This window comes from Heterocephalus glaber, unplaced genomic scaffold (assembly GCF_053883595.1).
Source record: "Heterocephalus glaber isolate CG9 unplaced genomic scaffold, H.glaber_assembly_v1.0 deba00001452, whole genome shotgun sequence".
NCBI classification, from domain to species: domain Eukaryota; kingdom Metazoa; phylum Chordata; class Mammalia; order Rodentia; family Bathyergidae; genus Heterocephalus; species Heterocephalus glaber.
This window is the reverse complement of record NW_028258302.1, coordinates 14,441,513-14,454,082: the sequence shown is the minus strand read 5'-3', so window position 1 is coordinate 14,454,082 and position 12,570 is coordinate 14,441,513. Positions and strand designations below refer to the sequence as shown.

At 34.4% G+C, this 12,570-nt stretch overlaps 1 protein-coding gene across 11 annotated transcripts in view; it reads right to left on the bottom strand.

Moving 5' to 3' along the window:
* Eya3 (EYA transcriptional coactivator and phosphatase 3) overlaps positions 1-12,570 on the bottom strand; it is a 109,272-nt gene that overhangs the window by 74,835 nt on the left and 21,867 nt on the right. For 6 of the 11 annotated variants that reach the window (XR_015452762.1, XR_015452763.1, XM_004850741.3 and 3 more), the window contains one exon: positions 4,984-5,084. Coding sequence is in view for 6 of the 11 variants with exons in the window: in XM_004850741.3 (XP_004850798.1) it covers positions 4,984-5,016 (33 nt within the window). In the remaining 5 variants the exon portion in view is untranslated. Of the gene's footprint in view, positions 1-71; positions 91-1,784; positions 1,956-4,983; positions 5,119-12,570 lie in introns of those variants that run through there. The other 5 variants (XM_004850742.3, XM_087215456.1, XM_087215454.1 and 2 more) reach the window with 4 other exon arrangements.

Below are 12,570 nucleotides of genomic sequence, written 5' to 3'. Positions count from 1 at the left end.
AGGAAAAGACTTTATGAACAAAATCTCAGTCTCACAGGAACTAGCACAAAGATCAACAACTGGGATCTCACCTTATTAAAAAGCTTCTGCACAGCAAAAGAAACCACCAACAGAGTGAAGAGACAACCTACAAAGTGGGAAAAATTTTTTTACCAGCTGTTCCTCAAAGGACTACTATCTAGAATAAAGAACTTAAAAAAAAATGAGACCCTCCCCCTCAAATTTAAAGACCCAATCTAAGGGGCCGGGGATTTAGCTCAGTAGTTTCGCTGCCTGCTGTGCAAGCGCAAGGACACAAGTTTGATCCCTAGTACCAAAAAATATAAATATAAATATATATATAAAGACCCAATCCAGAAATGAGCATCTGAAATGAACAGACATTTCTCAGATGAAGAAGCAGCAGCAAATAAACATATGAAAAAATGTTCAACATTACTGGTCATTCGAGAGATGCAGATGAAAATAATACTGAGATTCCATCTCACTCAAGAAATGGCTATCAAGAAATCAACCAATAACAAATGCTGGCAGGGATGTGAGGAGAAAGGAACACTTCTCCACTGTTGGTAGGAGTGCAGACTGGTGCAACCATTGTGGAAATCAAGGTGGAAATTCCTCAAAAAACTAGGATTAGAAGTCCCATTTGACCCAGCTGCTCCCCTGCTGGGTATATTCCCAAAAGAATTAAAAGCATCATACCACAGCAATATATGCACACAAACATTTATAGCGGCACAGTTTGTAATAGCTAAATCTTGGAAAGAGCCCAAATTCCCATCAACTGGTGACTGGATAAAGAAGATTTTTTTTTTTTAATAAAATGGAGCACTACTCAGCCATAAAGAAAGTTAAACTTGAGACATTAATAGCTAAATAGATGCACCTTGAGGCCATACTAGTAAGTGAAACAGGACACACATGTATAAATACTGAATTGTTTCTTTGGCATGAGAAACTGAAAGTATAAATGAAGAACAAAATGTATAATAGATATTGTGAAATAGGAAGAAAATCTTCAAAGGGGAAGGGGAACTAGGGAGGAGGGCAGGGGAAAGGAAAGAAGGGAAAGAAACAAAATTCAAGAAAAGAAGGAAAAAACAGAAACAAAGTGTATGTATATAGGGAAGGGTGGAGGGGGTGTTGAAGGAAGGGCAGGGGAATGGGGAAAAAAACCCCAAGATATCTCATATACAGGTACACATTCCAAATGATGAATGTGATTATAAGTATAACTAAAATGTACCAATAAACTCAATACATTTTTTAAAAAGATTTGTTTCATTGTGATGATAATCTGAACATAATCTTTAGATAAAACAAGCAGGTGGCAGAGAAACAAGAGAAAGGATAATTCAGTAAGAGTAAACAAAAAACAATGTGAATAATAATGCCCATCAGTAACATTTTTCCCTATGTACAGGTAAACAAGAGGGTTAAAAAGTTCTTGGTTTACCATCAGCCAGGATACAGCCATTCTTTCCATTCATATTTTAAGATATCTACAGCCTGTGACAAGTTAATTTTCTCTTCACCGTGTGACATTTTCTAGTCTTTTGTTTTTTGACAGGATCTTTCTATGTTGTTCAGGCTGCTCTTGAACTCACAACGTATCTCAGGCTGGTCTTGAATTCATGGCAAGGCTCCTGCCTCAGCCTTCTAAGTGCTGGGATCATAGGTGTGAACCACCACACCCAGTTGACATTTTCCTATTTTTTTGGACGGGGGTGTGGCTGACCCTGGATCTCAGCCCTCCATTGGGGTCCCACCAGTAGCCAACCCACCTGTGGCTGGCCTTGTTCCAGGACGAAGACTAGCTACTTTGTTCTCCCAGACCCAGGGGCAAACGAGGAGGAAGAATGACAGAATCAGTTTAACATGACGGCAGCCAGGGGACTTACTTCTTAGTAGGCAGAAGAGCCTCCAGCATCTGGCTCATCTTGCCTTTATTCACCCTAACATGGGTACAAGCAATCAAAGTAACACAAGATTCATCTGCTTTCCAATGCCCATTAGTACATACTCTGGTAAATAACTTAACCTCAGGTGTCTTAACTTTTCCTTAGAACCTGCGATATGCAATCACCCCAGCAGTCTTTCTCCTTTTTTTTTTCCCTTTGGTACTGGGGATTGAACTTGGGACCTTGTGCTTGTGAGGCAGGCGGTGGAACCACTGAGCTAAATCCCCAGCCCAGTCTTTCTCCTTTGTGCTCACAGAGGAGGCCAATTAGGCCTCAATTCTCCTCTGGTCTCTGACAAAGGGGGTGTCTTTTTTATTTTTTGAAACAGGGACTTGCTATGTACTTCGGGCTGGCCTTGAATTCACTATGTAGCCCAGACTAGCTTCAAACTCACAGCAATCCTTCTGCCTCACTTTTGAGGGCTAGGATTAAAGGTGCATACCACCACGCCCAGCCTGTTCTGTTCTGTTCCTTTTATTGCTGAGACAGGGTCTCACTATGTAGTCCAGACTAGTCTTGAGCTCACTATATAGCCCAAACTGGCCTTGAGCTTGTGCAGTCTTCCGGCCTCAGCCTCCCAAGTGTGGAGATTACAGGCATGGGCCACCATGCTTGGTTCTATTCTATTTTTAATAGTTAATAAGTGTTCTGTGTTTTCTTAGATTCTATTTTGGTCTATTTGCCATCCATTAGTTACAGGCCCAAAAGCCAAAATTGTTTATATCTCCCTTGCGATCCAGAGCCTACAGTCTGAACCACTTCCTCTACCTAATTCTCATATACCAAGCCCTGATTTCTCCTGCCTTAAATCAATCTGAACGTGCAACAGGGAACAGCCCCTAGGCCACAAAGCCTGATGAAATTATTTAAACTAAACACTATGCTCCGTCTTGTTTCCATGTTATCACACAGTCACCTTTGTAAACTCAGACCTGAACATAAATCAGTAAGGAAAACAATGCTCTGTGAGATAACCGTTTACACATATGGTCAGCAGAAAACTGGGTTTTAGTGCTTCAACATCTTACCTTCCTCTGAAGTAACAACCAGGTTTTGCAGATCATTTTATAGAATAAGAAAATAAGGCAGAAGAGAAAAGATGACTTGTCAACAAGTCAGCCTCACAATTCCCATTACCTTCAATAGGTAAGGAGTAACTAACAATTCCCATTTCAACAGTTATGTCAACAATTACACAAAATTCTTTTGAAAATATGAGCAGACTTTTATCTTACATTAAACATTCAATGATGTAATTTTCCTTGGAACATTTAGCACCTACAATTCAGCTCTTTGCTCCAATGGTGTATATACTATATACAAGTATACTGCTCAGGATATATTTTTTAACATACTAATATTATTACTGTCCCAAGGATAGAGGCTTACATTTCAAATGTTTCACAAAGTCTTTCTACTAGTTATGTCTTATTAGTATTATACTTACCTCAACTGAAAGGGCCAAGAGAATAATAGCAAAGTAATTAACAGTATATAATTCTTCTGATCCTTTTTTTTTTTTTGGTACTGGGGATTGATCAGGACCTTGCGCTTGTGAGGCAGGTGTGGTGCCACTGAGCTAAATCTCCTGCACAGTATATAATTCTTAACATAAAGAATGATATTAAAAATATATTAAAAGATGCCATTAGTTAAATGGAAGCTGCTGTCTGTCCTTTTGCGATGTAAAGACTACATTTAGAAACCCCATATGGTGGCACAGGCTTACAATCCCAATACTTTGGAAGGCTGAGGCAGGAGGATGGTAAAGTTCAAGCCCAGCCTAGGAACTTAGCAAGATCCTGTCTCAGAATTTAAAAAGGAGGAGAGGGGTGGTGGATGTAGCTTGGTGCAAAAGCAAGCCCAGCCTAGGAACTAAGCAAGATCCTGTCTCAGAATTTAAAATGGAGGAAAGGGGTGGTGGATGTAGCTTGGTGCAAAAGCTCTGGTTCAATCCCCAGTACTGGGAGGGGGAAAAAAAAAAAAAAGAATGCACACACACACACACACACACACTCAGAGAATATTATCTGCTTTCAAAATTCAAATTTTTCTAGATTGGTTTTTCATAAAGATGAGAAATAATGTACCACCAATTATTCTTTTTTAATATGAAATCCAAGAGGTCCACTCAGGATAGCAAATTGAATCAGTATTTATTTAACTTTAGAAAATAGGAAAAGACCCTTAGCAGGGCATGGTAGCAAAGGCCCCTAACTATAGCTACTGAAGAAGCTGAGGCAGGAGGATTACAAGTGTGAGGCCAGACTAGGCAACATAACAAGATCTGTCTCAAAAATAAAAATTTAATTAAAAAAGGGCTGGGAAGGTAAAGCACTTGTGTACCATGTACAAGGCCCCGAGGTTATCTCCAATACTGCCAAAAAAAGAAAAAGACCCTTTAACATAAAAGTTATCACACACGCAACTACTTCCATTTTTTTCAATGTTAAGGATCAAAACACAAAAGTCCTGAAAAGAAGTCATGGAAAGGCAAGAGACCCATATCACCTGGACACATTTAAAATTTATAATTCAATCTAGTTTCTAGGATCAGTCTAGTCTCTAGGGTCTTTTAACAATACTGATGGTCAAATTATATTTTCCACACTACTATGTTTTAAAAAATTAAGTCAATTAGAAAAATTAAAAAAAAAAAGAAAATTTTCTGGTAGAAATGGTGATACACTGTGTAACTGGTAACCTCTTCTGGAAAATAAAAGAAGTCTTCTTTTATTTTTTAAAAATTGTAACACTAGTCACTGATTTTTTTTAAATGACATTTCCAAATACAATATTCACTCTGTAATGTTGAATTTTCTAAACAGACTCCTTAGCATTAAGCTAGCCAAATATGAGTTTAAGAACATATAACACCGTTTTCTTAGAGGAAAACTATTAAGAAGTCTTTATTTTCATTTCTAATTTGGAATTTATAAGTATGTACAATTAAATAATAATTAAAATCTCGTAAGATTAGTTTTTCTATAATTAGCTTTAAATTGTTAAAGGAAATACTTACTGGTTGCTCTGGTAAATCTTGTTCTTCTTCCATGAAGACCGATATTTCTTTATTATACTTGTGTAACTGGATTCCAACTCTCTTTCTGCAGTCTTCACAATCTGTTCGAGAGGGGGATTCGAAGCTTTATATACCCTTAAAATACAATCATTGAGGCCATCAGAGAATAATTTTTAAATATTTTGCTGCCCCAAGCTTTCTACGTTAGTCCCAATCTCAAAATCTCGAACTTGCACGTGGCATTTGAAAACTGACATGCCACACCATGTCAAGAAAAGGGTACACAGTGACTTTTGCAATACCTTGCAAAAGCCAACACGTGGAACCACTTCTGCTGGTTACTATAGTGCCTAATGCACTAAACATTTTACAGTGACAGCCACGTGCAGATAATAAAAACAAAAAAACTTTACGGATTAGAGTTACATTTAAAATGATAGAGACTGGCCTAGCCAGTCAGTAAGTTATGATAACATCTAACCTGCTTTAATGTGGAACATTTATATAACTGTTACACAGACACAGAGAATCACTTTAAATAGGTCAAACTGGAATATCAATTAAATACATTAACAACCAACTGCGTATATATAATCAACTTAAAGGAAAATGTAATTCTTTAGGATTTTAATAATGAAAATGAGTGAAATACAACTTTAAATATTAGAATTAAGGAAAAATAATCATGTAAAGCTAGGACCCAGTTTAATTCTGAAATAAGGGCCGGGGATTTAGGTCAGTGGTTCCGCCACCTGCCTCGCAAGCAGTCCAGAGTTCGATCCCTGGTACAAAAAAAAAAAAAAAAATCTAAATAATAAGCTTCCACTAAATATACTGCCCAAATTAAGCAAAATCTTTTTCTTCTTAGATCTCACTCTTTCCTCCCAGATTTTCGAACGAAAAAAGAAAAAGAGTAGATTCTAAGCCTCACATTTACTTATTTGTCTCTGCTAGCAGGAGACAGAAATTTTAAAAATAAAAAATTCCATTTTTATTTATCAAAAATGATACTGGTTCTTTTCCCAAGCAGATATGACTACGTATCCTCTTAAAGTCATACCTGTGTTTATTTTTTTTGGCAACCATTGTACCTAACTTAACATATGAGTACAACGCTGAAGTATAGAATCTTACTGGAAAAACAGTGAAAGTAGATAAATAATGTGAATAGGAAAACAAAAACTTCAGCTGGGCAAATACCACTAGTCTATGTTTTGGTACAATATAATACATTTTATTTTAGAGCCACACTCCACTACAAGAAAAAGGAGAAAACACGCATAAGGGATACAATTAGATGTAAAACTCTGACAATGATGACTCAGCTTCACTCCTTTGTCCTGGTCTAGAATGTCAAAAGAAAAAAGTTTAAAGGTCAGAAGCACTTGATGCTTAATACACACATGCAGCTCATATAAAGCCTCAAAAGCTAAGTTTTCCTACAACATGACGCAGATAACTAGTGCTGCAGAATTACAGGGTCCACACTGTAAAGATCACAGGCACTTTGTTTTGCTCAACTCAGAAAAGCACAGTCAATGTGACCATGAAACTGACTCACAATTGTGAAAAAAGTGAAACTTTTTGTTACCAGTTTATATTTTAGTTTTAAACTGAAATATCTATGTGGGATTATAATACTATCTAAATGTATATTATGTACATATATAATTTTAACCCCTAAGAAACAATAAAATAGGACCAAATCATTAGGGAAATGAAGTATCTTTAATAGCTCATTTGCTGGATTTTTGTGAACCAACTCTTACCTACATAAAAAGTGATAATATTCTATGTTTTCCTCAATTGAGGGACATGAATGTTAAACTGCAATATCTAATTAGTATAGTCTTGGTAAAAGAGAGGGAAAGAGTTATAAAAGCCATCTCGGTATAAAAGGAAGATAAGCAGAATTGAAAAAAATGATACTTAACGTGCTTTAATTTTCTTTTTAAACACAAGAACTAATTTATTTTATAAATCTTAACAAAAATTTAAAAACAAAATATTTTATAATTCAAAAGGAGTCATGGGTTTTAAAAAGCAAGAAACACTACCTGAATAGTAAGGATATAAACACTCAAGTTATACAAAACCAAATAATAAAATCTTAAATTTATGACAGATATGGGAGGGCATGCCTATAATCCCAGCTAATCTGAAGGCTGTGGCAAGGTGATTAGAAAGTTTGATGCTAGCCTGGACAATTTACTGAAACTGTCTCAAAATTAAAAAAGAAAAAGGCTTGAGAATGTAGCTCAGAGATCCCTGGTCTCAATATCCACTACTGGAGAAGAGACCCTGAGCTGTGTTTTTTAGAAAAAAAAAAAATGTGTAACATTGATTTCATTAGCAAGACAAGAATTTGCTATTTTTAAGATGAATTCTATTGAGAAGTTGCAAGACAACTTTAAGCAGAAGAACTGGAAAAACATTCCTTTCTACTTCTATTTGTTTTTGAATTGCTGTTGTTTTTTTCTATTTTTTTCTTTGAAAATAAGCACCTTTTATTGTTCTCATTTTAATAACTACCATTATTTTCTCACTTTTCAATTCATAGGAATAAAAAGCACACAATTTCTATATTTGAAGAACTTTTAAAAATTAGGCTTGATATCTTAAGGTTACTGGTGAATAATCACTAATAATTTTAATCATTTGAAAACAAAAGAAGCAGTCTACAAAGAAAGAATATGATTACAGAATTTCCTGACATAACATGTGATATCTATAGTTTGCAAACATATTCTGGCAAATTTGTGTAAAAATGTATCAATGATGACACATGATTTAATTCCATCATAATCAACTTTCTATCAATACAGTATTCTCATTCCTTCTAATAATTTATATCTGAAACACAAGAACATACTAAATATAAGAATGCAAATATAAGATATAAAATATAAGGTAATGCAAATATAAATATAAGAATTCATCACATCCTCAGCATTTATCAATATATTGAAACTTTTACTTATTTTATTTTATTTTTTGGTGGTGGAGGGGATCAAATCCAGGGCTTTGGGGATGCTAAGCACTCACTATCTCTAAACTACATTCCAAGGCCTAAAACTTTTAATCTTTCAAGATTTCACACCAATTTTGAAAGTGGCACATGCTATACAATCAAGTTGCATTCACTAGCAATGAGATAAAAATGTTGTATAACACAGACACAATGATTCAATACTTGATATTGATCTTTTAGGATATCAAGTAATACAATGACTATGACATAGAAGTGGAAAGTGAATCTTAATGTAATTAAGATGAACATAATCAAGACTTAGTAAAATGGCTTATGAAATTACAAAATATGCCTAACTTTTTAGCTTAAGTATCTTTAGGGCATTTATACAATAAGTCTTTACACAATTTTTAAATTTCATTTTTTATTACTGGTTTCTAAATACATTTGTTTTTATCATCTTTTTGGAGGCAGAGCTTGTCAGTATCCATATGCCTACATGGACAGAATTTAGAGAAAATTAAAAATTGAGAATAGAAATAGTATTTCCTAGGACTTCTCGTTTCCCTACTTGTAAATGCTGACAATGAAAAAAACAGACACTTTACTTTGATTTTTAAAAGTCACAATTTATTTTACTTTATTTTACTGTCAAACAGATCCTCACTATGTTGCCGCGGCTGGTCTTGAACTGCTGGGCTCAAGTGGTCCCCCCACCTAAGCCTCCAGAATAGCTGAGACTACAAGCATGCACCACCACACCAGGCCAACACAATTTTAAATACTATTCAGATCTCACATGTTAAAAATAAAGCAAGATCCTTTTATAATATGGCAATTATAATTTTAATTTTCACTTCTTAGGAATTAGAAGAGAAATAATTAGTAACAAATAGTTTATTTCAAAATTCTAATTAGATTCCTACCTCATAATTTGTGTTTTGTACCAGGTTCAACATGGTATTTATCTTATAAATAGCCACAAACAGAACTTAGATTACTTCTATTTGTTATTCTAGCCCTTAGATATAGAAAGGAACTATAAATGTTTATAATTATATATTTTAATATTAATTATATAGGAATTTTATATAATCTAAATATTATAAATGGCATATGAATTTATACGTAAATTTATGTGGAATATATAAATGGTATATGTGTTATAAATACATTTTATATAATATAAATGTGTTAATGATCAGATCTATAAATATGTATATAATGTCCCTTCCTGCACCTAAGAGCTATAATACTACAACATATATACACAGAGAATAAAGATCAAATTGTTTCAATGAAAATAAAGTATATTTCTCTCTTAATACACTCACATGCAGCTCATACAAAGCCTCAAAAGCTAAGTTCTCCTAAGACATGATGTAGATAACTAGTGCTGCAGAATTAATCACAATTTCAAGAGAAGTGTTTAAATTGAGCAAAAGTATCTGATTATAGTCCCAGGAGGGGGACCTGGATATATCTATCAATGCAGAGACATTCAAGGGTTAACTATTTTTGATACAGTCCTACATACAAAACAGGGAATCTACAATTTGACCATTGCCTACTACAAGTTTACTACTCCTTTCAAACCCTTACTTTTTTTTTTTTTTTTTTTTTTTTTGGTACTGGGGATTGAACTTGGGTCCTTGCGCTTGCGCAGCAGGCAGCGAAACCACTGAGCTAAATCCCTGGCCCTACATATATTTTTAGAACACACCAGAAAAAAAAAACATGCTATACAATTTTGTCCAGGCAAAATTTACAGCATTCTCTGCAAAATAAAAATATCATAGTTAATAGTTATAAACAATAATACAATAACTAGAAGTACCCCCCCCCAACTAGTGTAATCATCAAGATTTTTATTTATAAGTTAACTTTGTTTGTTTGAAGCAGATTCTTGCTAAGTAGTTCAGGTTGATGTCAAAATTCTGGGCTCAAGCAATTCTGCCTCAGCTTCCCATTTAGCTGCCACTGCACCCAGTTAAGATGTTCAGTAATGTGTGCATTACTTTAGGATTTAAAACAAACATGTAAAAATAACAACAACAGGTAATTAGCAAGTGACTACCATGGCATACTCAAATATACTTTGTGTATCTTGAAGAATGAAAACAAAAACCAAATACATACCTTCTTCTAAATGGCTTTAAGATGACTGCTTCAAGTAACATTATTCAACAATTATTGATCTATTTTAAGGACTATGTATTAATGAATTCATGAGTACCCTGATATCTTCAGTACCAAATTTAAGCCTGAACAGTTCAAAATAAATTCTAATTTATAAACCAGGAGGTTATATAAACCAAAAGCAGAAAAGATATCAAGAAAATACTTTCAGAACCTAAGAAAATATATCTGTGGTCTCTTGTGGAATAGTACATACAACCAGTAAATGATAATGGGATGACACTATTATAGACAGGTAAGTTAGGAAGAAATATAGGCAGTCAGATAGGGCTAAGCCCTAGAGGGTGTTAGTGCAGAGGATGAGAACACATTACAACTGTGGCTACAGGCACATCTGTTGAAGGCCAGCCTTCAAGATACAGATGGAATGACCAGGCCTACATACCTCCCCAAGGGATAAGATAACTGGTATCACCTGTTCCAATAAAGTCTAGATAGACATCAGCCACCAAGGTAGGTGACCAGGATCTCCGATCCATCCCTTTAAAAAAGGTCTTTGTTCTTTCTATGTACACTTGCTACGTGACCTACTTTCCCATTGGATCAATATTACCTAAGAGGCTATACTTGTAATCTTATTGGTTGATCATAGTTCTGACTCATGTTATACCCAACTCGTGATTCTGCTCAATAAAACTTTCTTCGAGAAGTGGGTTCATTACCAACCTACTTTCGGGTCCCTTCCTGTCTCTCAAGAGCTCCCTCTCCCTGTCTGACTCTCTCTCTCTCTCAATAAATTTTTCCTATTAATCTCCATTGTTCCTTAGAATTCATTCTTCAATTTTGGGGAACACAAACTCAGTATAGCTGACGTCTAGCAGGTTGGGAGTTAAATTATTTCCCTTATATCAATACCAAGTAGGGATTTGAGTTTCATAATCTACAGAACATACATATTAGCTTTAAAATAAAAAATAAACAAAGGTCTATTCTAATATCTAAAGATTTCTTACTGAAAATTAAGCAAAAATAATTGCAAATATTTTGGGGGAAGAGATTAATAATAGAAGCAACAAAGGAAGAACTTTCCTGCCTTACACCAGTCTTTAATTAATTAGTGAAGAATAAGAGAACGAGAATTTACTGTATATATATAAATAATGCATCAAATAGTTTTACATCTACTATCTCATCAAATTTTATCACTACAACTATGTTAAGACACAGGTGGTATCATCCTCATATTACAGATAGGCCAACTTGGGAAGCTGAGATTCAAACATGTCCCAGAATAGCAGCAATAACACTGCAGGTTGATGATGATGATGATGCTTGCTTGTGAACATACCTAATGAAACCAAATTTTATACTTAAAAATAATTAAAATACTTAATTTCAGTGATCACAATTTAAAAAAACCACAAAGTAACTCCTGAGACCAGAAAAGCCAAAAATACAATCCAATCTAAAGAGCATTTAAAGTATAAAATAAATGGAGGAAAACTAGAATTTGAAAAATAGTCAGAAAAATTGAATGTCAATGTGAAGAAAACAAATCCACACCACACACTATGATGAATTATAAATATATAAAAACCTAAGCATTCAAAAAATTTGGGGTAAAATAGAATAGCATAAATATCTCTTATCTGTGAAAACGAGATAAAACTCATAAGCAACAGAAAAAAATACAACAAATAAAAAGATCCAATTATGTAAAATACACTTTCATACCATGAAAAGATTAAGAGGGTCTAATATATGGATGTAATGTCTGTAATAACTATGATGGATAAAGCTTAATGTCTCCAATATAACTCAAGCCAACATAGCAGTTACCGATCATCTATTATTATGTGGCAAAGAGCAGCTAACATAAACCTGTTAAAGATACAAACAGGCAGTGTAAGTAAACATGAAGCTCAGATCAGCACTTGAGAAAAGATCCCGTGTCTCACAACTAAAGAAAAATAGTAGTATTTGTAAGATACTACTTTGTAACTATTAAACTACCAAAAATAAATCTAAATGAAATCTAAAGTTATTTGGGCTATAAAAAGATAAAACATACTGAGGCACAGCTGTAAAATCACATGTACATTCAGACTATTCTCCAAAGTATAAAAAGAGGTCATAAAATTGGTCAGGGCCTAATCTGAATAATTTCATTTAGATATTTTCTCAAAACTTATATACAGGGAGGAACCGAGCTGCTTTTAAAGGTACAGTAGTGTAGCTCGGCAGAGTGGTGCACAGAGAGGATCACTTGAGCCCAGGGGTTCAAGGACAACCTAAGCAACAACTTTATCTCAAAACAAAACAAACAAGTTTGCTGTTCACAGAAATTAAAAATTAAAAATAACCAATGTGAAGAACGGTCTAGCTGTACTATAATTCTAGAATTAATATTCCATATGAAGATGAAAACTATAAATAAAATCTGTAAGCTATTTCAATATAAGCTTATTTAAAAAGTG